Consider the following 25,370-nt stretch of genomic DNA (forward strand, 5'->3'; position numbering starts at 1 on the left):
CGCTGTCGGGGTAAGTGACGATTCTTTTGACCAATCGACGGTCTGCAGTGTTGTAGCTCCACCTTCCGAGAGCGGACTGGTTCAGTCTGGCACCCATACGAAAGGGTCCCAAAAAGTAGGCTGGCTCGTCTCGGTTATTTGGAGATCTGTCCCGGGATAAGTCAGTGGAAATGCTAACAAAAAAAATTGGCGTACCATGACAAACCGAACCGGTCTGCTTGGTGGAAACGCAGCTTTTGATTTTACATGACTCGGTACTTTTGACAGAATTCAGTCGGGACCTATTAAAGTACCTAATTCGGTACCCATCCCTAATCTTCTCTGAAAGAAAGCTTAATTGTTCTTTGTAACAAAGAGCCACAGGCCAATCACAAAGAAGACGAAATGCTGGATGTCTTCCATCGTTGCTCTTTGTTTACTGTGTCGCGTTTTTCTTCTTCATTGGATTTATTAGCGGTGTAAACTGTGTTGTGCTGCTACGTTGCCACGCTATTATGTTACTGATGCAGCTGTCAGCATCCAGCTTACACGCCGCCTACCAGGAGGGCACACGGTTGGCTGTGGAAACGCAAACAGGACCAGGCTTAACCCAGCCAACCTGTACCAAACCGTACTGGTCTAAACCGGACTACTTGGTGGAAACGGGGCTTATGTACCCTCAACCTTTGTTTTGGGTCTATGAGTCTTGATGGGTCTCGAACTGGCACAGTGGTCTCAAAGGGATTTGTAACCTACATTATCCAGGCGTGCTGCTGGCTATATACAGCCTTTTCATAATGCAACTTAATTATAATTATTATCAGGAGTATTCGTATTGAATTGACACACTTTAGGATTATTCAGACAACGATTGATCATGATCGGCCCCATGCTAAGTGCTCTTCGAGTTTCCCAATCAACAACGATTTCTCCTAAGAAAGAAGCAGCAGCTTGTTCGTGCATGTGTTCAGAGTGTGTCCTGCTCGGTTAGATCTACACAAAAGCACCAAAAACCGCCCTCTCAGGGTCAGGAGCGCCGTCAGAGAGCGGTCCAGATTTCTGCAGTTGAACTCAACATGTGAGTTTTCATCTGAAGCGTGTGAAGCTGCTCCAGCTGTGTCATGTGACCCGCAGCTGTTTGATGGTTGGCCGAGCTCGCCATCTGAAGCGGGGCCAGCGAATAGTTCTGGATTCGGATCTGATCCCGGGTCGGTGTTATCAAATCAAATCCATCAGGGTGTTCGATTGATCTTCGCTTTCAGCTCATTCCTCTGGAAATCTGAGGGATGAGCTCTCACAGGGAGAGACACCCAGTCCGACTCTCTGATACTTACCTCCTCCAGTGTACGATGGAAAACCAGCTCACCCAGCTGATTCTGTTCGTGTTTCATCGTTTCCTCCTGCGCTGGTTTACCTGAGAAACAGAGAGAGGAGCGACACCACTCACATATGGCTTTCATTTATCTCTGAGTTAACTCTTACACACACTCACACATGCTGATGAACAGAGCGTGGGGGATGTGGTGACATCATGAGGTCACAAGGTCAAACTAGTCCACCACCTCCCTCCAGCCTCCTTTTTCTGGATCAACTTCATCGACATGAAAAGTCATCATCCAAACGACCCAAAACAAATCTGATAACTAGCCAGACATTTACAGAGGCACTCAATCTGTGACATCACAGATTGGTGAGCCAATCAGAAATGATCTTGCTCTGTTCTTTGACTTTTGGAGGAACATTCCGGAATGTTAGCTTCTAGAACATTGAGTTCCTGACTGCTTTGAAGGCTTTCAAAGAGACAGTAGCGAAAATATAAACAGCTAGCAGCTCCTACCTGTCACGAAAGAGGCCCCGCCCCCTAATTCTCCCTCCTTTTAACCCTCAAGCGAGTAACTCACTGCTGGGGACAGACTCTAGTGGACATTCAGGGAACTGCAGCTTTTGGGACCTGAGGTACAGTGAGGGATTTAGCATCTTGATTGACAGTTATTATCTTGAGGAGGTGTTGGAGACCAACAACAAAGCTTAAAGTGGGAGAATATTGGACTTTAAGTCATTAGCGTGTCACGAAAACCTGTCCGATCCAATATGTCTGCCGTATGTCGGGAGGTTTAGGTTAGCATTTAGCATCAGCTCAGACAGATATTACCACTTGGCGCTGGTGGAGACCAAAAACTGAGTGTATAGAAAGAGTTTGAGATGCATATGAGTCTATTCACACATGCACAGAAGTCCTTGAAACTTGCAGAAATTTGCAGGTTGAGCTGAGTGTGCTAAAGCTACATTTCACCCTGATTTTTTCCTGCAACAGGTGAGTTGCAGCAGGTAAAAGTCACGAGGAATGAGTGAATTCATGAAGTTCACAGCGTGTGTGAAGAAGCACTTTGGATAATTTAAGCTAATTTAAGGCGAGCATGTGTTAAAGCAGAGTGATTTATCTCCTGGACACACAGTCAGTCTGAATCAGGGATTGTGTTGTTTTGCTTCCTGTGGATGTTTGCTAACACGTCCTGACTTTATAAGCTAATAAAGCATCAGGTGTGGTGTTGTTAGTCAGAGTGTGTCTGTAACCAAACTAAAAACCCACAGAGCTGTCAGGACACACACACACTTTCATCTCCCTGTTTATCCCCTCCATCCTTCCCTCCGTGTTTACACCATCTCTTCTCTCTAATCTCTCCTTGTTTATGCCTGTACTCTCCTTTTTTCCATCGCTCCTCTTTTCGCTCTCTTTTGCCCCAGTTTCCCTCCTCCAAACAGTGTGTGAGTGCTGATGCAGTCCATCTGGAGGGCGATGTCCAGGATAATAATTAGGTCACCGTGTTTACACCGACGCACACGCAGCGATTCAACAAGTGTGTGTATGTGTGTGAGTGTGTAAAATGTTACACAAGAAGTGCTTGTAGGATGAACAAACACTTCACGGAGAAGATTTACGCTCTGTCTTTAAAGGGTGTGGAGTTTAACAGATGGATTCAGACACAAAGGAGGATTTAAACCGCCAGAAAACCAAAAACCTGGTACGGTTAGAGCTAATTAAAATCAAAACCTGCACATCCAGAGTGTCTAATCATCAGAAAAACCAAAACAAAAGTGATGTTTCTCAACCTTATTTATAGTCCGAGTGGTTCCGACCAATCAGGAGCATGCATACAAAACATTCCGTTTGCATAGCAACAGCAGGAGTTCTAGAACTCTGACATCATAGAGAGAATTTTATCCTTTAAAAGAAGAAAATCAGTTTATTTTTCAGATTCATACACCTGAAGGGGTACTGAGAGGCTCCGTTCACACTGCAGTTAAAAGTGACCTGAATCTGATTTTTTTACCTGGAATGTGACCCACGTCAGCTCTGTATCTGACAGTCTGAACAGCACAAGTCACACTTTCACATAACTTAATAAGTTGCTATTTCCCTATTTTGATAAAATTAATTGGTAGTGACACCTGAAATGTCCAAATTACTTCAAAAACCTTTTAACTTCACCACCTTTTTAGACGTACGGGGGTGGCTAATTTTTTTTGCCAGGGAAGTGCGTTGTGAGACAATGACATAAAAAGGTTCATGAGATACAGTCAGTGTTTCCAACTTGAGCAACTTTATCTTTGTATCTAGCAACTTTACAGACCCTTCTGCTGACTTTTTACAAAAATAAAAAGTGATAACCAGCAACGAAACAGTCAAAAACACAAACACTGATCCAGAAACATGTCTCAAGAGCAAAGCTTGAGCCACACATTTCAGTACAAAACTCCACAACTTGCTCACTTGCAACTTTCCCTGTTGACTATGGCTGCCTTTTGCAGCAGCTCTCTCTTCTTTGCCCGTTTCTTGTAATTTTTTGGTCTCTTTTTTGTCATCTTTGTATTTGGAGTGGATCATTTCTTTGTATGGTTCATTTGTTGGTCATGAACACCAAACTTTTTGCGTCTTCAGCCATTTTTTACTACTTTTTCTCCTGTGTTTGTCTGGAGATCCTACATGTAACCATGGCTGCATTGTTTACATGTGAAATCAGCTGTTCGCAGCCTGTAGCATGTCAATGCTAACTGGTGTAAGGCCTGATGTTTCCCACAAGGTGAGGAGAAGGAGGTGAGGACGACGTGCTGGTTCTCAGGTGTGAGCTAAGAAGTGACGACATGGACCTGTCCTTCCATCCATCGTTATTAGGAACGTAAGATCTATCTCCAATAAGATGGACAAGCAAGCTGCGCTAACCCAGCAACAGGGGGATACCAGAAGGCAGAGTAGCATCATGCTATTCACAGACATGGCTAACAGAGCTAACACCAGACACCAACACCACATTGGGAGAACTTCACCTGCTGTGAGCAGACAGGATCCAGGAGACAGAGACTGAATAGGCTGCTGAAGAAGCTCAGTCCTGGACCCTGTGGAGGTGGAGGCTGGCTGACTGGACAATGATGGACAAGCTGTAAGCACAGTGATGTGGTCGATGTCATTAATGCTCAACTGATCATGCGGGTCACTTCAGGAGCATGAACCGTTCACATCGCAGTCTGCAGACAGGTCATGTTCAGAAAATGTAACAGAAAGGACCCACTCATCAATCACATCACCCTTCTGACAGAAACACCAGAGAAACAAACCTTAGTCCTCCACCTCACAGAGAAATTTGATTCACTGATGAGAGGAGTTTGCTGCAGGAAAAAAAAAGAGAACCATTCCAACCTGTATCTCCAAGAAGCTCCGCCCCCTAACTGACTCACCTGAGACGAACCAGGAAACAGGTTTTCATTTGTCATGACTGAGCCGAGAGAGACGCTGAGACGGATTCACCTTCAGACCAAAGACAGACAGCTGCAGGAGGAGAACACTGGGAACACTGGGAACACTGGGAACTCTACCATCAGACTTTTACAACTTTGAAGCAAAGAGAAAGAAACTTTCAAGGCTCAGGGAGAGACTTCCTGAAGCTGCGTGCCTGCTGCGTCTTCAGCTTCACCCTCAGACAAAATGGCGTCCAAGGTGGAGGAGGAAATGATCTGTCCGGTCTGTCATGAGGTCTATAAAGATCCGGTCATCCTGTCCTGCAGCCACAGCTTCTGTAAAGACTGTCTGCAGAGCTGGTGGAGGGAGAAGGAGGACAGAGAGTGTCCAGTTTGTAAGAGAAAGAGTTCAAAGGAATTACCACCTCTTAACCTGGCTTTAAAGAATCTGTGTGAGAGTTTCCTCCAGGAGAGAGGTCAGAGACCTTCAGAGGATCTCTGCAGTCTGCACTCTGAGAAACTCAAACTCTTCTGTCTGGACCATCAGGAGCCAGTTTGTGTGGTCTGCAGAGATTCAGAGAAACACAGACGGCACAGATTCAAACCCATCGATGAAGCTGCTGGAAACCAGAAGAAGAAGCTTCTGGAAACTCTGGAGCCCTTAAAGAGGAAGTTAAAGGTTTGTGAAGGAGCTAAAGTGAAGTTTGATCAAACTGCTCAACACATTCAGGTCCAGGCCCGACACACAGAGAGGCAGATTAAGGAGCAGTTTAAGAAGCTTCATCAGTTTCTAGAAGAGGAAGAGGAGGCCAGGCTGTCTGCACTGAGGGAGGAAGAGGAGCAGAAGAGTCAGAGGATGAAGGAGCAGATGGAGGCTCTGAGCAGAGAGATAGCAGCTCTTTCAGACACAGTCAGAGACACAGAGGAGCAGCTGAGAGCTGGAGACGTCTCATTCCTGAAAAACTACAAGGCTGCAGTGGAAAGAGTCCAGCAGCGCCCCCTGCTGGAGGATCCACAGCTGCCCTCAGGAGCTCTGATAGAGCAGGCCAAACACCTGGGCAACCTGAGCTTCAACATCTGGAACAAGATGAAGGACATGGTCTCCTACAGTCCTGTGGTTCTGGACCCAAACACTGTCTATCCATCCATCATCCTGTCTGAGGATCTGACCTCAGTGCGGTGGGGACAGAAACAGGAAGTTCCTGAGAATCCAGAGAGGGGAACAGCCTGGCATGTCCTGGGCTCTGAGAGCTTTAACTCAGGGACTCACAGCTGGGACGTGGAGGTTGGAGAAAATCAGGACTGGCAACTGGGTGTGATGTCAGGGTCTGATCAGAAGGAGGGATTCATACAGTCTGGATATTGGAGAATAAGGTTCTCTCTGGGTAAATACACCGCAGACTCCTCATCCCATCCTGTCTCTGATCTGCCCGTGAAGAATCGTCCTCAGAGGATCAGAGTGAATCTGGACTGGAACAGAGGACAGCTGTTGTTCTCTGATCCTGATACTAAAACACATATACACACCTTCACACACACTTTCACCGAGAAGCTGTTTCCATACATGAACACATGGGAAAAACGACAACTGAAGGTTTTACCTCTGAAGGTCTCTGTGAGTGTGACAGCTAAATGATGAGGATACAGGTTCTTCAGTCTGTTTCCTTTAACTCGTTTCTCAGTTTTTCTTATAGTGATCTGAGCCAAAGTTTGAGCTAACTGAATGTTTGCTTCAATCTGTGATTTGATTGGCTGTTGGTGTTAAGTTCTGTTTCTGGATCAAATAAATCGGTGGTGTTAAACTCTGACCTGTTGCTGTGACCCGTCATTACTGCCCGACTGTTTTCTTTCTTCAAATCCTGAAGGATCAAACAGAGGACAGACACAGCTGGCAGAATCTGTTTTTCAAGATGGGAAGTTTTCTGATTTTTTTGTCTAAGTGGTATCACCCAATCAGGGAAAAACAGTCTGTGTGGAGAGCAACAGCTTCTCGTGAATGACCCGAGGATTATGTGGGTTCCTGTCCTACCTTTGAGGTAAGAGTTTAAAACCTCTTTCGTGGGTTCATTTAGCTTGAACATGAGAGCTTGTTGAGTCATCAGCTGTTTTCAAAATGACGAGCAAAGCTCCTCTGGTCAGAAAACCTCCATTTCTTTCACTTCACTTTGTTTCTCTGCGCTGCTCCGAGGTCGACCTGCTGATAGAGATCACCGGCAGAGTAACCCACTTTTTAAAGCTGCAGCTTTCCTTCCTGCCGCAAAGACCGTTAGCAGCCGCTCCAGCACCCGTTGAACTCTGGGTAACAATGCAGCAGGAAGGAGGGAGGAAGCGGCTGGCTGGTTCTGCTGGCGCCCGGTCCGCTTTCACCGCCGTCCCATCAGGGCAGCCAGCTTTGTTCGATTTCCACACATCACCTGACCTCATCAAGGTCTCTAAGCAACCGGAGAGAGGGCCACACCCAACAACAACATCTCCCAGAATGCACCTGTTTTCAGGCCTGGAAGTAAACAGTGGAGAGTGTTGTGAAACGGACGGAGAGTGTTTCCAGGCCGGCAGTAAACATGATGGATGTGTGTTAGTGTTGGCTTCAGACCCTGGTGTGTGTGTGTGTGTGTGTGTGTGTGTGTGTGTGTAGCCTGTTTCTAGGAGGTGTTAGCGAATATAAAGAGGTTAGCATCACAAATGTTTTATCAATCAACTTGATAATAACCAGACAGACTTTGTGTGTCCTGGTGTGATCTGATCCAGTCTCTCTTTGTCCCCCCTGCAGTCCTCTGTCCCCTGCTCTGTAAGAACGGAGGCGTCTGTCTGCAGAAGGACCGCTGTCTCTGTCCCCCGAACTTCACCGGAAAGTTCTGCCAGATCCCCGTCGCCCCCGCCACCCACGCCGCAGCCGCCGCGCCTCCTTCCTCCAACAATGAGATCGTGAAGCCGGCTCAGCTTTCAGCCAATCAGGAGCTGACGCAGTCTGAGTTTGTCCTGCCGCTGGGACAGGCCCAGGAGACGGGGAGGCCTGGAGGTGAGTCTGAGCAGAGACCTTAGAGCTAACGGTTATAGCTTTACAGTTTCTGACAGATCCATCAGGTGTTTGTTACGATAAAGAGTGAATTTTATCTGCGTAAAGGAACAGTTCATGGTTTTAAACAGTAGAAATAATGTTTTTTCTTAAAAACTGTAAAAAGAAGAGGACCGAGGACGGGGCCCTGTGGAACACCTCGACTGATCTGAATGGATCTACTGGTCCAAACTACTTATGTCATGACTTGGTGTGTGTGTGTGTGTGTACAGCCCCCAGCCCTCAGGTGAAAGTCATGGTGCAGCACCCCCCAGAGGCCAGCGTGAAGATCCACCAGGTGCTAAAGGTACGATTTCAGAGCAGACAAATTCAAAGTTTCAGGGCAGGGTTTCCATTTGTCTTCTCACTTTTTTTTTTATCTTTCTTTCCCTCTCTTAATTTTTGCTTGCTTCAGTATATATTTTTATATTTTAATGTCTTTGTCTCTTCTTTCTTTTTTACATTTTTTTTTATATGTTTGCTTTTGTCTTTATCTCTGTCTTTCTTTTCATCCTTATTTTTTGTTTCCGTCTTGATTTTTCATCTTTGTCTTCAACTTTTTCTCTATTTATTTTGTCTTCTGTTCTTCTTTGTCAAATTTTTCCTGTTTTGCTTGTTTTTTGTGTGTCATTTTTGTCCTCTTTGTTGTGATTGTCTTTTTTTATTTGCTCTGCCTTTTTTCTTCTTTGTCCTCTAATTCATCCTGAGTTTTTGTTTTCTTTTCAGTTTTCGCCTTTCTTAAACTTTTGTCTTCTGTTCTTCTTCTTCCTTTTTTGTTTGTCTTTTTGCTTGTTTTTTTTTATTGTTTTTGTCCCCTTTTCTACCATCTTTGCTGTTTCATTCTTTGTTGTGTCCTAGGTCTCTTCACTTTCTTCTTCATCCTTTTTCTTCCTCATCTCTTTTGTCTTCTACTTTTTCTCTTTTTATTTTGTCTTCTGTTCTTCTTTGTAAATTTTTCTTGTTTTCTTGTTTTCTTGTTTTTTTTTTGTCATTTTTATCCTCTTTGTCGTGTTTGTCTTTTCTAATGTTCTCTGCCTTTTTCTTCTTTGTTCTCCTATCCATTCTTATTTTTGGTTTTCTTTTTGATTTTCATCTTTCTTCATTTTTTGTCTTTGATTTCTGGTCTTCTTTTTCCTGTTTTTTTTTATTCTTTTTGTCCCATTTGTCATGTTAATCTTTTCTATTTTTTTCTTGTTTTTTGTCTTCTTTGTCCTTTTTTGTCTTCATTTCCCTTCTCATCGTCTTTGTTGTTTTCTTCTTTGTTGTCTCCTTAGTCTCTCCACTTTCTTCATCTTTTTTCTTCCTCGTCTCTTTGACTTTTCTTAGTCCCCTTTGTCTCATCTTTCTTTCTTTTCCTCTTTATCTGATTTATTATCTTCTTCTTTTTTTGTCCTCCCCCATGTCCACATCATTCTCTACCTCCTCTGATTTTTTTGTCTTTGTCTCTGTTCCAGGTGTCTGGATTCGCTCCAAACCTGCAGACTCTCTCCTCCTCCACCACGTCAGGCTCTGCAGGTGCCCCGGCTCCAGCAGGTGGACTGATCCAGGCTCAGACTGTGAGGGGGGGCGGGACATACACCCAGCAGTCCGGGTTCAAGTACTGCTTCAGGGAGGTGAAAGACGGACAGGTAAGGGGGATTCTTTTCTCCCGTCTTCACAGCGTCAGATGGTGATTCTGAGATCTTTGTGACGAGTATTTTCCCAGATTTTTACATAAACTGGATTAAAGGGTAATCCCCCGACGTCCTGTGAATACATCAGAGCTGTTGATCCTCGAGCAGTGACAGTAAATGAGTGATATACGGCCATGAAGCTGTAATGACTTGTGACTACACACTGCGCTCTGGATCGTATTAGCCTTCTGGCTGCGTGTTCAGCATGTTCACACTCCTCTGACAGAAAATCCCTCCTGGGCTGTTTTTCATCCCGATGATAAGATGCAGATTTGTTTAATCAGCTGCAGTAGCTGCTGTCACACAGACTTCATGTCCCGGTCTTAAAACTCAAAGTTTCACAACCACTGAGCCTCAGTCAGTCAGTCGTCTGTCATCGTCGTCTGTGAGAGTTTCTGAGTGACGCTCAGGTCGAGTCATGCTAAACACTCCAGATATGTTCAGAAACGTTGAAGTGAATCAATAAATCAGGAGCGTTAACAGGGTGCAGAGGTTGTTTCAGTGTCTGGCTCCGTGGAGACGAGCTTTTCTCGTAGTGTGGCTGAACTCAGAGTCGGGACAGCCAAAGACAGCAGCAGCAACGTCTCCAACGACATGACCTTCAGTCCAGAAACATTTCTCAAACCAGGCTGTAAACGTGTTGATTTCTGCTCTTTGAATGGGTGTGTATGTGGTTTCTGCTACTTTTGAAGACAGGCTCTAGTGGACATTCGAGGAACTGCAGGTTATAAAACTTATGCATCAGCTTCATGTTACAGGAGCCTAGGTTGTCACTTGTGGACACCTCATACTGTGTGTGTGTGTGTGTGTGTGTGTGTGTGTGTGTGTGTGTGTGTGTGTGTGTGTGTGTGTGTGTGTGTGTGTGTGTGTGTGTGTGTGTGTGTGTGTGTGTGTTTAGTGCAGATCCCCTCTGCCTGGCCTGAGAAGCAGGGAAATGTGCTGCAAAGGGATCGGAAAAGCCTGGGGCATCACCGACTGTGTCCTCTGCCCTGATAACCCAGGTAACACTAAAACACACACACACACACACACACACACACACACACACACACACACACACACACACACACAAATAAAATCAATAAAGCTAACTAAAAAACAACTTCAATACTTCCCTTTGGTGTAATTTAGGTACGGTTGCATTTCCCTTTATCTTCAGAGGCATTCTGGGAAATATTCCAGAAAAAGGCTTTTTATTCTAAAAGATATATTTGGCAACATTCCAGAATGATTACTTTTATATCGTACGACATTCTGGAGAACATTCCGGAATACATCTCTTTATCCTCAAAGATATTTTTGGGAACATTCCAGAATGCTTCCCTTCTTTTTGAAAGACATTCTGGAGAACATTCCGGAATACATCTTGTTATCCTCAAAGACACTCTAGAGAACATTAGAGTATAAGTTTTTCTTTTTATCTTTAAAGATCCTTTGGAAACATTCCAGAATGTGAACCTTAATCTTCAAAGACATAAAATATTCTTGAATGTCTTTTCTAAAGCCAGGTCATGACAGTAAAAAACGGTCACATTCTTCATCTTTTCTTTGGAAAAATTAGTTCTTTACTTTTTTCTTCAAGCTAAAACAAACTGCTAGAAATGCTAACCAGCTAGCCTGTGCTAGCATTGATATCTGTCCACCAAAGACTTTTAAAAACAGCTGTTCTGAGGCCTGAGGACGCTGTTTTCCAAAAATACCACCGTGATATGAAAGTTTGAGACTCAACCAAGAGTAACAGATTTATGCCAAACACACACACATACACACACATACACACACACACACTGAGAGGAACCTGGAGATATTTCTCTGCCTCTTGCTCTGTGAAGATTTGATACTTTATGACTCAAATAAACTGGATAAGAGCCACCAGGAGCTGCTTATATAACTATCAGATATTATCAAACACACACACACACACACACACGCACACACACACACACACACACAGTAACGATGCCTCCTCTGTGTTTTTGAGCAGAACTGACTAACAGTAAAGGAATGTGCTCTGTGGGACTGTAGCTCCGTAACACACACCAAACATCTGCACGTGTGTGTGTGTGTGTGTGTGTGTGTGTGTGTGTGTGTGTGTGTGTTTTAACACACAAGGAGTTATGTCAGCTCACTTGCTGGCGCCTGACTTCACATCGGTCTGTCAAATCAGAAAAAATGACGCAATGTGGCTTTAAAATCCAAACAGAGCCGACAGAGAGGAGGAGAAAAAAAGAGTAAAGGATGAATGGAGTTAGGTTGGCGAGTCCTTTTATTTCTGTGTTCCATTTCTGTTCTTAAAACACACACACACACACACACACACACACACACACACACACACACACACACCTTCCTGCTCTGTGTACATTTGTTTTCTGCGTAATCATCGATCTATACCTGATTGTCATCAGGTCAGAGCAACAGCAGCTGCCCCACAGGGTTTGAGAGAGCCAATTCAACCGACTGTGTTGGTGAGTTTCACACACACACACACACACACACACACACACACACACACACACACACTCATACACGCAGACAGGAGGTCAAAGGTCATACACACGTGATGACATGGGTCACAAAGAAACATATTTTCCTCTGATGGCAGCTGATGCAGCTTTCTAATCTGACACAAAACCATCAGAGACCGACACACAGACGCACTTTCTCTTCAAAAATAAGGTGTGCAGACATGCTGGTTTGGTAATGGTGGACTGTTTTTTCACAAAACTATTGACAAAACAAAAACAGCTCCGTTTCAAGTAACTCCACCTACTTAAGAGTCTCTTTGATCTGAACCGTCACTGTGTCGCTCCATCCTCCGTCCCCCTGCTGCTGTGGTTGTGAGTAACAGCTGGTATTTAAAGGTCAAGACCGTAGATTGTATAATCAAACAGGGGTTCCATAACTTTCGAAATTATTAAACAGTAATTTTTTTTTTTTTTATCAAAACATTAGAACTTTATCTTAAGACTTTCCACAGACAGACAAATTCACTAGTTTAAGTTTTTTTTTCCATCAAATATAGTGTTTCTGTCTTGTTTTTAGGTTTCTCTATGTTGTAGAGCACTGGTTCTCTTTTTGGGATCTCAGTTTTGGATGGAAATAAAACAGAGCACTGTACTCTATGTTTCTATTGGATTTAATATTAAAATTAAAATTAAAAACATTAAAATGAAAAAATTTTAAATCAAAATATTAAAAAGAATTTTGCTTGGTTGCTATTTTTTGAATATATCTTTGAATCTTGCGTACCCCAAGGGGTACATGTACCCCCATTTGAGAACCACTGTTGTAGGGCACTGTAATAAACCATGGATGAAGTCTCCATTACTTACTATCCCTCTGCCGCCCCCTGTTGGGTGGTCGTGTGAAATGCACTGTAACAAGTTACTGTAAATTTCCGAGGAAATTTTAACGTAAAATCTTCGCAACCCTGCTGGCAGTATTTTACCGTTATTTTACAGAAAAGTGATTGAAGTGATGGCAACTTGTAACCGTGAGTGAGGAGGGAACCCAGTCGATATGAAAACCTGCTGAACACTGAGATGTTACACTGCATGGGGGGCACTGGTTGTCTGTGCTCCACATGGCACGGACCATGTTCCCAGTGATTTTTAGTATGTTTAATGTTAATAAATGAGATGTGTTGATGAGCTATGCTATTTTTGGCCAATAAACTTTAAATTTTACTTGTAGCACAGACAGCCAGTCTGTGCCATGTGGAGCACAGACAGCAGAGTTGCCAGTATTTTACTGTTATTTCACATTTATAAACTGTAATCTAATAAACAGTGTTATACTTACAGTCATGCACTGTAAAGTAACAGAAAATTACTGGCCATTTGCTGCCGTTTATTTTACCGTTCATTATTTTACAGTGTGTATTTTGGATGAATTTTTCCGGCAAAGCTCCTGTCCCTTGTACCAGAACACTTATTCTTATGTTTCGTTTTTAGCTTTGTAAAATTGACCTCACTTTTGCCAAAATCTGCATAAACTTCAAACAGCGAAGGTCTGTCTGTCTCTATCTGCCTGTGTTGGGTGGTGGAGCCCCCTACTGACCAGCTGCCACCACTTCAACCTGATTTAAACAGAGTTTATCGAACACAACAATCGTGCTATACCGGTCGGGAAAAGGAACGAAAAGAAGGAGCAGGGATGGTGAGCTGCATGTGTGGTAACATGTATGCGTGTGTGTGTGTACGTGTGTGTTAATGTGTGTACGTGTGTGTAGATGTGAATGAGTGCCTCCAGCCGGGGTTGTGTGAGAACGGGCTCTGTGTGAACACCAGGGGGAGCTATAGCTGTGTGTGTAGGCTGGGGTACATCCTCGACGCCTCTCATGGAATCTGCATCTGTGAGTAACACACTCACACACACACACACACACTCACACACACACACATGGCCTCTGCAGCATGGGAATGAAAAGAGGAATAACGCAGATTCCCGGTCAGGACTTCTGGACCCATTTGAGCTCAGAGAGTCCGTCTCAGGTTTGACCTTATGCTGATGATGTTTTAATGAGACCTTCATCATCCTCTTCATAACTCAGCATCAGCAGAAAGTCCTCAGAGTGTCACAGTTCATGAATTTTGGCGCTCTCTGTGCCGGTCTTTGTGTGCCGGCACTCCGTGGGTTCTTTGTCCGGTCCTTCAGAGGAACTCTTTGTTCTGATCCAGCGAGAGAAATCTGACTGAGGTCTGGGGCTCAGATGGGTTTGTGAAGCCTGATCGGGGCTCTGCTTATTCTGACCGGCATTCACTGAAGAGGAGGAGGAGGAAGGTGATGAAGAGGGGGAGGTTGGTGGTCTGGATGCTGGTCGGCCTCTAATCTAAGCTGAATAATGAAGCTCCATCATGCTGCTGCTTCCAAACTGGCTGGACATGCTCGTGGACCGGTGTGTACGATGTATGTGTGTGTTACGTGTGTGTGATGTGTGTGTTTTCAGGCTTCATGTTGACCAAATGTGTGTGTCTTTTGTCGCTGATGTCATGGTGTCATTTTGTTTCCTGAATTATAAAAACTTCTCCCGCCTCCTGGGAAAGACGAAAACAGAAAATCAAACTCAAAGCTTCAATGAAAAATAAAATCTGATGAAGTGTTTTTGTCTAATTTTAAGAAAAAAAAATTGAAAGGCTTAATTTGAGCCACATTCACCTGACAAGTCAAGAAATGTCTGATTTCAAAATATTAAAAGAGAAAAATGAGGCCTGAATTATTTAATTAGGCGAATGTGGCTAATATTAAATTTAATACAACTTTTTGATAACGTACTCAGTAAAACACCAAAACTAAGCAGAATTGTAACTTATATCTTGTTGCAAATGAATTAAAAGTCCTTGTGTGTTTATCACAACACCATGGGACTGATGAAGTTTAATACATGACACAAGCTTTAGGCTAAAACATCAACTAAAGGCTAAAACACAGGCTAAAGGCTAAAACACCATCTGAAGGCTAAAACACAGACTAAACGTTAAAACTCGAGCTAAAGGCTAAAACACTGGCTAAAGCTAACGTTGGATGAAAACCTGGTGCAGTCCAGTCCTGTTCTTGTTTGATCCCTCTACCCCGTCTCTTGGATTTCACCTCGTGGAGTCCGTTCTGTGTTGTCAGAGCATGTCTGGTTCATGTGGAGTCTTCGTCGAGGCCGTTCTGTCCCAGCAGCATGTTTCTGATTCTGCATGCAGGCTCTGCTGCTGCTGCTGCTTAAAGTCCTTCTGGACCCCGGTCTACCCGCTAACACCAGGATGTGTTTCTAACTGGTCCCTGTCCTTCCTGTCCTCAGCCCAGAAAGTGATCTCAGACGAGAAGGGTCAGTGTTTTCGGGTTCTGGGGTCAGGTCTGGGCCCGGCGTCCTGCTCCCTGCCCATCCTCAGGAACATCACCAAACAGATCTGCTGCTGCAGCCGCGTGGGGAAGGCCTGGGGGGCCGACTGCCAGAGGTGTCCCTTCTTTGGCACAGGTTGGATCCAGAACGTCAAAACATGATGTGGACCAGGTTTTTAAGAGTCCTGGACACTTGGGCAAACCGTCTCCTTGTCTCTGTCTCCAGGGGCTTTCAAAGAGATCTGTCCGGCAGGTCCTGGGTACCATTACTCGGCCTCAGCGCTGCAGTTCAACCAGAGAGTCAACGAGCAGCTGGGGAGCCGAGGAGCATCGCTGGTCCCCAACCAGGAAAACCAGGGTACCTGATCCAGATCAAACCATCCAACAACCATCCTGAGCTCAGATACCTCTCAGATATTACACTTACTCCATGATTTCATGGAAACACAGAGTCTCTCTGGTCTAAACTGATCTGTTTCTGCGGTCTTTAAAGTCAACTACATCTCCCATGGTGCATTTCACCACATTTATCCTCATAAATCCACCATCTGTTTGTGTGCCAGGTCGGTTTTGTTAAAATTAGTTGAGATGTTCTGTTCCCATCTACAAAAAATGGTTTTCAAATATCCCATAAGCTACAGATTCTCCTTCATACCAGCTGAGGCTCATGGGTAATGTAGTTTAACACCTGATCTCTTGAAAGCAGCGCCATTAAATATTTTTATTGTCTTCCCTTCATTTTATGTTCACACTCTTCTTTTAATCAGATTAAGTCTTCAAATTATTTCAAAATTGTTCTTGAAACGTTGAACGTGGCGTCCGCAGTGCTCAGACCCTTACGGTTCAACTGAAGTCCAGTTTTTAGTCCTGATGTTGGACTGCTGTGTGAAAACTTGTGACCACATGCCCCTGTCCTTGTCCAAACCTCCATCCAGCCCTCCTCCCTTCAGGTCCTGCTTCTGGATCCAGTACCAGTGGAGCCTCCAGGTCTCAGACCCCCTCCTCTCCTGGACTGACAGCATCTGGGACCGGTACTTCTCTGAGTCCAGCTCAACCTCAACCCCAGCCCCCGCCCCGTCCAGGTGACTCCTTCAGGGTTGTTCAGCCCAGCAGCACCAACACTCTGACCTCACAGGACAGACCCCAGACCCCAGGTAGGCCCGAGTCCCAGCAGAACCAGCCCGGGGTTTCGACGTCCTTCACAGCGCAGCAGCAGCGCCCTCAGCCTCCATCAACAGGAAGTCAAGGTGAGGGAAAGAAACAGCCGTCCAATCAGCACGAGGGGCAAGCCGTCGGATTGAGTTTGACCTCCTTCGTCTTCTCTCAGCAGGCGCTCGCTCCTCCGCGGTGTCACAGCCGGGTCAGACGGCATCCCGAGGGGACTCTCTCCCTGCCCCATTCCAGCCTCAGAGTCCAGGGAGCAGGTCCAGGCCTGGTGGTGGACTCCCTCCTCTGCAGAGCAGACCGACTGTAACTACGACGACCACTCGCCCGGCCAGAGTCCAGAGTAAGTACCAACAGACCAGAGAGGGGTTATGGTTCGGACTTTTCTCCTCAGAGTCCCAAACTTTTCCAAAAAAATCGGAGTCTAGAGTTTTTAGAGAAACTGTTCAGGATTGAAGTACGACCCCCAAGAATCAAAAATGAACAGTTTAAGATAATTTCACCCATTGTTTATAAAAAAAAAAAAAAAAAAAGGGAAGTTTTTATCGTGTTATCTTGGGAGGAGTTTTTCAGGGACGCTTGAATCCCAGTTTGTGATGTTTGCCTCAGACTCTGGACCACCGGGTCGATCCTGATCCTGTTTTATATTCGATTTGGACAAACAGAGACTCTGAGGAGGCCAGCATCTGTGCTCAGTTAGTGAGACATACCAAACACACATGCTCACACACACTGGTGCATCTTCATTGATGCCAGCTGAAATCTGCTTCAGAGAAACCAAGTTCCTCTTTATGAACCTGACGTTAACAGGAAGTGAAATCACAGCACGAATAAAAACAGGAAACCATAAAAAATGTTCATGTTGTGTTTGTGTGTGTTTGTGCAGCTCCGCGCAGTGTGTGTGAGAGCAGACCAAGTGTGTGTGGGCGCGGTCGCTGTGTGGATCAGCCAGGTGGGAAGTACACCTGTGTGTGTGATCAGGGATACCAGCCCAACTCTCAGCGCACGTTCTGCCACGGTACAAACATTTATTATCTAACCTGTAAAAAACATAAATATACAAGATTTAAATTCTTTTAACTTCGTTTTTATTTATTTTTTATTTCATTCTCTCTCCTTTGTGTGAATTTATAACCTTTTTTATACTTTGTTGACACATTAAAAATCTTCATTACTTGGCTTTTAAAATGTTGTCTTTCTTCAAATCAGATCGCAGTTTGAATAGATATTAAACAAATACTTTTTTAAATTTTCAAATAAAAATTATTTTGGAGGACAATATTTTCCTTTTAGTTTCAGGTGTGACTTTTAAGTTTTTGTAGTATTTTTTTAAACTGAATTTAAAACAGTTTTCGGGTATTTTTTTCAAGTATTATTTAACTTGTTCATCATAAATATTTTCAGATTTTTTTTATTTTTTCAGATTGAGAGCTAATATTTTAACATTGTGTTTTTTTTTCATCTTTTATCTTAATTTTTTAACAATTTACATTTCCATAAACTTTGATTGATGAAATGTTGCTTATTTTGATATATTTTTATTATGTATATTTTGACACGCTGTCGGATATTTTATTAATTTCTTTTGGTGCACAACCATTTGTGTTTCTGGTATTTATTTCCTACATTAAACATTTGTGTGTGTGTTTGTGTGTGCAGATGTGAATGAGTGTGTGCAGACTCCAGCTGTGTGTCCAGTGGGAAAGTGTATGAACACCATGGGGAGCTACAGGTGTGTGTGTCCGCCCGGGTACAGGAGCAACAGCCAGATGACGAGCTGTCAAGGTGACGTTTGTTTCCATGTTTGGGCAAACAAACAAACAAAGAAACAAACAAAATGAAAAATTATATCCCTTTGTGAAATCCTCAGACATTGACGAGTGCCAGCAGAACCTCTGCACTAACGGTCGCTGTGAGAACACACCTGGCAGCTTCAGGTGTGTCTGTCGCCTTGGTTACCGGCTCACTGGAAACACCTGCACAGGTAAAACACTTAGAGTCAGAAAAAAAGACCAAGAGAAATGTTCAGACAAGGACTAGAAGACCAATGTACCCCCTAAAAATACAGTCAATAAAACTAAAACTAAAAAATTAAAATTGAAATTCAGAACTCTGGAAAAAAAATATCTGATTTATGACTTTTATCTTAGAGAAGAGACAGATTTTTATTTTTTCAGTGGCCAATATCTGCTGTTTAAATGTGTGTAAACATATGTCTGTGTTTCACATGTGGACGAGTGTCTCTTAAAATTCTGACTTTAACTTCAGAATACTGAATACTCTAAAAAAAATTTTTTCCAGATTTTAATCCGGAAACTGTAAAAATTTAACATTTCTGACTTTTTGTTGATAATTTTGGAAAAAACTCAAAATTATGCAAAAGAATTCTGAGTTTGTCAATAAATTATGAGAATAAAAGTCTGAGTCTAATTGCAAGACTTAAAGAAAAATCACAGAGAAAAGTTTAAATTCTGACTTTAACCTAAGTAATAAAAAGGAAAACTACTGAGGCTAAATGTGTGTGTTTCAGATGTGGATGAGTGTGCAGACCCTCTGCTGTGTCCGGGTCAGGAGTGTATCAACAGTCAGGGCTCGTACCGCTGTGTGTCCTGTCAGCCTGGGTATGGACTGCTCAACCGTCTCTGCTCAGGTAACGCACCTGTTCAGCTCCTTTACACATGTTAATCGCCTAAACGTCGCTCAGTTTGATCTGTCTGTTCCTCTGCAGACATCGACGAGTGTCGCCAGGCGCCCTGCTCCAACGGTCGCTGTGAAAACACAGCTGGAAGCTACCGCTGCGTGTGCCACCACGGCTTCAAGCTGCAGAACAACACCTGCACAGGTAACCAGCTGAGAGCACAATGAGTGGTAGCTTTAAGGAGCTGGGCTAGCTGTTTCCCTCTGTCTCAGGTCATTATGCTAAGCTACGCTAACTAGCATGGCATGTGTGTGTGTTTCAGACGTAGACGAGTGCGCAAACCGAGCTCAGTGTCCCGCTCAGATGTGTGTGAACACTGTGGGATCGTACCGCTGCATGTCCTGTCGGCCCGGATACACACTCAAAGACAGACAGTGCGCAGGTACACACACCTCACACACACACACTACACAACAGACACACACAGACACATTCTGTAACACACACACTTCAATCTCTGTGTAGATATAAACGAGTGTGAGGACAGACGGTCCTGTCCGGGTCAGCGCTGCGTGAACACTGAGGGATCGTACAGCTGTGTGGACTGTCAGCAGGGGTACCACAGTGTGAACGGGGTCTGCACAGGTACACACACACACACACACACACACACACACACACACACACACACACACACACACAGAAAAACACTGTATCTGCTCCTTTAGAGGAAGAGTTCAAATCAAGCAGCAGATTTTGGTCTTGAAGTATGAGGCTTCTGCTGAAACATTAAAAACTGCAGTTCCAGGGAAGTTCTAGCGGTTTGGGTTGCCCCCCATTAGGTTTCCCCTTAGGCAGGGTTCAAATCCAGCCTGAAGCCTTTTTCCTGCCCTTTCCAATGTTCCCTCTCTATTTAATGCTGTAAAAAGCCCCAAAAACAACTTAAAAAAAAAAAAAACTGCAGTTCATCAAGTGTCCACTAGAGGCTTGCTGCAGAAGCACCAGAAACCACATTCACACCCATTCAAACAGATGAAATTTGCCTGTTTAAGGACATTTTGACTGACAGGTAGACACACACTTTACCTCTTTGACTCACATTAGCTTAACAGAAGTCAAGTTGAGTCAGCTTTTTTGATTCAGCGACTAACGTTGAAATGTTTTCTTGTGTTTCAGATGTGGACGAGTGCCAGCAGGCGTCTCAGTGTCCCGGTCAGCGATGTGTGAACACTGACGGGTCGTACCGTTGTGTGTCCTGTCAGTCTGGGTACAGTGGCAAGGACGGCACCTGCCAAGGTAATAATATCTGTGACAAACGACCGTTGACCCAAGCAGTTTACACATCTGAGTTATTGAATTTATCTAAAGTTACAGTTTTTAAACTCTTCTCTTCAGAAAATAATCAAGAAAGAAAACAAATGATCTAAAAATAAAATAAGACTGTTTGAGGTGACTGGGAAAATTCCAAATGAAGATCCAAAAACCAGTTTCCTCTGCTCTTTCCTGCAGATATTGATGAGTGTGCCAGCCCCGGGGCGTGTGAGGCTGGGCGAGTGTGTGTGAACACTGTCGGCTCGTTCAGGTGTGACTGTGCACCCGGGTATCGAACCTCCGGCCTGGGGAGGCAGTGTAGGGGTGAGTTCACAGCCTGACAGGAGCAAGAATTACACAATAACAGTGAGGAAGATGAACTTCACTTTCACTTTGTGTGTGTGTGTGTGTGTGTGTGTGTGTGTGTGTGTGTGTGTGTGTGTGTCCTCAGACATCAACGAGTGCTTGGAGGGGGATTTCTGTTTCCCTAAAGGAGAGTGTGTGAACCTGCAGGGATCCTACACGTGTGTGTGTTCTCAGGGCTTCACGCTGAGCAGTAACAGGACTTTCTGTCTTGGTGAGTCGTCCCTCTTCATGCGGTCTGTGGACTCGGCCCATCACAGGACCCTAAACCCTGAGGACTTAAAGTCCCTCTCAGCCGTTAACGATCCCGGCTCCACATGTTGGAGAGTCTGCAAACGAATGTGTCAGTGTTTGTTTGGTTTCTGCAGCTCACAGCGCTGCGTTGGCCGTCTCTGTTGGATGATGTAATGGTGATGTCATTTTGCTGAGCGCACACTGGATGTGTGTGCTGTGTGCAGTGACAGCCTCTCTCATTCTCTCTCTGTAGATGTGGATGAGTGTTTGAGGCCAGGTGTGTGCACGGACGGTCGCTGTGTGAACACTGAAGGCTCCTTCCAGTGCCAGTGTGAAACCGGCTTCACTGCTAACCCAGAGAAGACTGCCTGCCTGGGTACGAAAACAACCAAAGACCCGCCCCCCAAATCACAAGTCTGTTCCACCTCACATGTTCAGCAGATAAAGTATATAAGCCAAGCCAAGTATCATAAAACTGAACCTTTATAGGGATATATAGTATTTTTGTTTCTGCTTGTGGAGGTCAGTAAGAACTTTATGGGAAAAAGTCATCACAGAAGCTTGGCTTAGAGCGAGGGTTCTCCTGCTTCCTAAGGAGAAAGAGTCCAGATGACTACATCATGCCTAAAGCTTGGTGTAAAGCTGGAGGCTAATTCCCAAGGAGAAAAGATCAAGATGAAAATTGAAGGCAGGGCTGGGGATCCTAATTCACAAGGAGGAAGAGTCTGGATGAACATAAGATCTCCAGAGCTTTGCTTGGAGCTAGTGGCATGCTAAATTCCAATGAAGAACGATTTTTTAGGGCATCTTAATTTCCAAGGAGAAAGGGTTGGGATGGAAAAATCATCTCTTGAGCAATGGCGATTACTCTAAGACTGTAAGGAAAGCTCAGCATCCCCTAAAATGTCCCCCAAAAAAGAGAGCTAGAATTCCTTCATCTTTTGTTCAGAATCAGCTCCTATCACAGGTAACTGGCTCCACCTCCTTCTCATTCAGCCCCGCAGCGTCTCAGCGCTTTAACACAGTCGGACGCTGAGCGTCTTCTGACTTCAGCGGGGAAGCATAGAGTGGGTTGTTCCACTGTGGAAACTGAATGGTCATTGGATAAACGCTGGGCTTTGTCCCGCCCATCTGACGATCAGCGTCTCTGGGGGTCTATGAGGCAGTGGGCTGGCCTGGACGCTGGGCTTCTGCATGATGATTGGATGATCTGTCAGAAGCTGAATCCCTTTTTGATTGACAGTGAAATGAGCCAGTCAGAGATCTTGAAGTATAACCCTCCACTGGAGCATCTTCTGAGTTGTTCTGGACTGATCTGGAGGCTTCATCGATCCCCAGTGAGTTTACCTTTCTTAAAAAAGACGAGCTTGAGGGAACACTGGTAAAATCCCTGGTTGGTACGACAAGGACACAGATCATTTTCTTGAAAAGGAATGGAAGGTAAAATTTACGTTCAAATAAATAAACGAATTTATGATGTAGGCCGGAAAAAAATGAGCTTCCCCTCCTATACTGTCTAGCAGCCGCCACTGCTCTTGAGCTTGTTGTTTGGGCTGTGTATCCATATTCCTAATTCTTAAGGGAAAAGAGTCTAGATCAGGATATTATTTCCAGAGCTTGTGAGGAAGGCTTGGCATCCTAATTCCTGAGGAGACAGAGAAAATACAACTTATGCTGTTCTAAGCTTGATGGAGAACTTGGAGTATCAATATTCCCAAGGAGAAAGAGTCGTGATGAACATATGATCTTCAGAGCTTGACATAGAGCAAGAAGTATCCTTAATCCTCAGGAGAAAGAGTCGATAAGCTTATAGTCTCTTGAGTGAGGTGTAGAGCTGAGAGGAATCCTTATTCCTTAAGAGAAAAAGTCTGGATGAATGAACCATCTCCAAAGCTTAGAGTAGAGATTGAGTTCTCCTCATTTCCAATGTCCAAAAGTCACGATGAATACAAACGTCATCTCCAGAGTTTTGTGTTAAGATCGAGGGTATCCTGATTCCTAAGAAGAAATAGATATCAGGAACATATCTTAACAGTTTGGCTTCGGTGTTGGGTATTTCAATTTCCAAGGAGTCATAATCAGGAAGAAAATATAATCTCTGAAGCTTGGGGGTTAGGGCTTCATATTGTCATTCCCAAGGAGGAAGTGTTGCGATGATCACATCATTTCAAGACTTTGGAATCAAGCTGCTTACACCCAATGAGATAGATTCTGGGTGAACGCGTAGCCTCTTAAACTAGATATGAAGGGAACCTTATTCCCAAGGAGAAGTAATTGGATGAAATGGATCTAGAGAAACGGCTTGCTTTGGATGTCGAGTACAGGAGGTCCTCGACTTACATGGTTTTCGACTTACGTGGTTTCGACTTTATGACGCCAATAAATATATGTAAGTAAGCAAAAAGGGACGATTTCGAAGTTATGCCGCTCTGTTCGTAAGCTCCGATGCGTACTAGTTCTTGACACGGAGTGCATGTGAATACACAGCTACGAAGTGCTATGCCGTCATCAGCATCCACCGGTCCCGCTTGCCAGTGGCCTGTGTAGCGCCTGGACAGCGCTCAAACTGGACTATTACTGGAAGTAAAAGTCTAAGGTTTCCGTAGGGGAACTTGTGGAAGGATCATGACAATTAAAATGTCTATTTTAATCATATGTAATGTTTTCCAATGAATATGAAGTATACTACATGTATTTGGATAGTTGTTTAGAGATTTAGGGGTTATTTAGGGGTAAAAATCTGACTTACGCGGATTTTTGGGTTACAACGCCGTTGTAGGGACGGAACTCGTTCGTAAGTCAAGAACCGCCTGTATCTATATTTCCAAATGGTTTGAATTGGGATGAATATGCCATCTCTTGGTTTCCTATTCCCAAGGATAATAAGTCATGATGAACATGTGCCCAGAGCTAGCCGTAAAGAATTTATCTGGCCCTTGATATATTCATCTAGACTCTTTCTCCTTAGGAATTCGGGTACCTAGCCTGACCCCCAGGCTTTGGAACTGACACGTTAAATCTGATCGTGCCTGTTTATGGTTTCAGATACCCTAACTTCACGCCAAATTCTAGGGTCAATATATTTTAGATTGTCTCGTTACGGGACAAATAAAGGATTATTTTATCCTTAATCCCACTTCTTGTTGTTTTGATGTAACATGGCAGTTTGTTTGCCTCTTCCTGTTTTTTTCTCACAGATGTTGATGAGTGTGTGTCGTCTGGTGGGTCAGTGTGTGGGTCAAAGCGATGTGAGAATACGATTGGTTCGTACCACTGTGTCACGTCCTGTGAGCCGGGTTACAAAGTGACCGAGAGTGGCGGCTGTGCAGGTGAGTGACTCCATTTTATCATATGTCTGCATAGGTATTGGATGTTTATTTGATGCTAACAAAATGCACTTCAACCTCACTGCATTATGGGTAATGTAGACGAATGCATTGAACAAAAACAGACGATAGCTTCGACCGTCTTTTCTCTTGCTTGTCTCTCAGATGTTAACGAGTGTGAGACGCTGCTCGGTGTGTGTGGATCAGCGCGCTGTGAGAACGTGGAGGGCTCCTTCATGTGCGAGTGCGACAGACAGGGATACGAGTACGACGCCACCAGCAGGAGCTGCATCAGTACTGCAAGAACAGGTTCACACTCCTCTGTTTTCTGATCGTTCCTGCACTCAGCTCTGGCTGTTTCTGCTTGTCCTGGTGATGTCATGATGATTTCATGTCTGGCTCTCACTCACAACAACATGCAGAGAGTAAGTGTGTGTGACTGAGTGTGTGAGATGCACGTTTAATCACACACACCCTCCCTCTCTCCAGATCTGAATGAGTGTGTGAGGTCAGGTGTTTGTTTCGGCGGCCGTTGTGTGAATATCGGCGGCTCCCTCCAGTGCCAATGTCAAACCGGCTTCACCAGCAACCCGGAGAAGACGGCCTGTCTCGGTATGAACACACACACACTCAATCATGTACACACACACATTTCAATCCCTAAATCAGTCACGTTCAGCTCATTTCTCTGTCAGATGTCGATGAGTGCGTCTCGTCTGGTCGCTCAGTGTGCGGGTCAAAGCAGTGTGAGAATACGATTGGTTCATACCGCTGCGTCACTTCCTGTGAGCCAGGTTATAAGGTGACGGAGAGCGGCAGGTGTGAGGGTGAGTGTGACACCTGGTTACTACTCATACCTTGCTCTTTTTATGGGATAAGAAAAGTCCCAACCCTTTGAATCCCCTCTGACTTCTGTCTCTCAGATATTAACGAATGTGCCAATAAGACCGTGTGTGGAGAACACGCCTTCTGCCAGAACCTGGTAGGAACACACCAGTGTGTGTGTGACCAGGGCTTCATATCCACCGCTGACGGGAAGGCCTGTTTGGGTACGTGTCGGC

The 25,370-nt window shown here is 44.5% G+C and overlaps 2 protein-coding genes across 2 annotated transcripts in view; both read left to right on the forward strand.

Moving 5' to 3' along the window:
- ltbp4 (latent transforming growth factor beta binding protein 4) overlaps positions 1–25,370 on the forward strand; it is a 44,294-nt gene that overhangs the window by 12,788 nt on the left and 6,136 nt on the right. The window contains exons 4-29 of the mRNA XM_074679057.1: positions 7,484–7,732; positions 8,002–8,075; positions 9,223–9,396; positions 10,340–10,442; positions 11,850–11,909; positions 13,676–13,798; positions 15,233–15,409; positions 15,500–15,631; positions 16,209–16,520; positions 16,604–16,780; positions 17,324–17,455; positions 18,097–18,222; positions 18,308–18,421; positions 18,968–19,087; positions 19,166–19,279; positions 19,398–19,517; positions 19,601–19,720; positions 20,252–20,371; positions 20,585–20,710; positions 20,838–20,963; positions 21,237–21,359; positions 24,181–24,312; positions 24,475–24,618; positions 24,799–24,921; positions 25,005–25,136; positions 25,233–25,358. Coding sequence (XP_074535158.1) covers positions 7,484–7,732; positions 8,002–8,075; positions 9,223–9,396; positions 10,340–10,442; positions 11,850–11,909; positions 13,676–13,798; positions 15,233–15,409; positions 15,500–15,631; positions 16,209–16,520; positions 16,604–16,780; positions 17,324–17,455; positions 18,097–18,222; positions 18,308–18,421; positions 18,968–19,087; positions 19,166–19,279; positions 19,398–19,517; positions 19,601–19,720; positions 20,252–20,371; positions 20,585–20,710; positions 20,838–20,963; positions 21,237–21,359; positions 24,181–24,312; positions 24,475–24,618; positions 24,799–24,921; positions 25,005–25,136; positions 25,233–25,358 — 3,579 coding nt within the window. The remainder of the gene's footprint in view (positions 1–7,483; positions 7,733–8,001; positions 8,076–9,222; positions 9,397–10,339; positions 10,443–11,849; positions 11,910–13,675; positions 13,799–15,232; positions 15,410–15,499; positions 15,632–16,208; positions 16,521–16,603; positions 16,781–17,323; positions 17,456–18,096; positions 18,223–18,307; positions 18,422–18,967; positions 19,088–19,165; positions 19,280–19,397; positions 19,518–19,600; positions 19,721–20,251; positions 20,372–20,584; positions 20,711–20,837; positions 20,964–21,236; positions 21,360–24,180; positions 24,313–24,474; positions 24,619–24,798; positions 24,922–25,004; positions 25,137–25,232; positions 25,359–25,370) is intronic.
- LOC141797567 (nuclear factor 7, brain-like) lies at positions 4,961–6,349 on the forward strand. The gene has a single exon (XM_074679058.1). The coding sequence runs from the start codon at positions 4,961–4,963 to the stop codon at positions 6,347–6,349; it is 1,389 nt and encodes a 462-aa protein (XP_074535159.1).

This window comes from Halichoeres trimaculatus, unplaced genomic scaffold (assembly GCF_033239565.1).
Source record: "Halichoeres trimaculatus isolate MK-OKI-2021-1 unplaced genomic scaffold, fHalTri1.1 fHalTri1_scaffold_9, whole genome shotgun sequence".
Classification (NCBI taxonomy): Eukaryota; Metazoa; Chordata; class Actinopteri; order Labriformes; family Labridae; genus Halichoeres; species Halichoeres trimaculatus.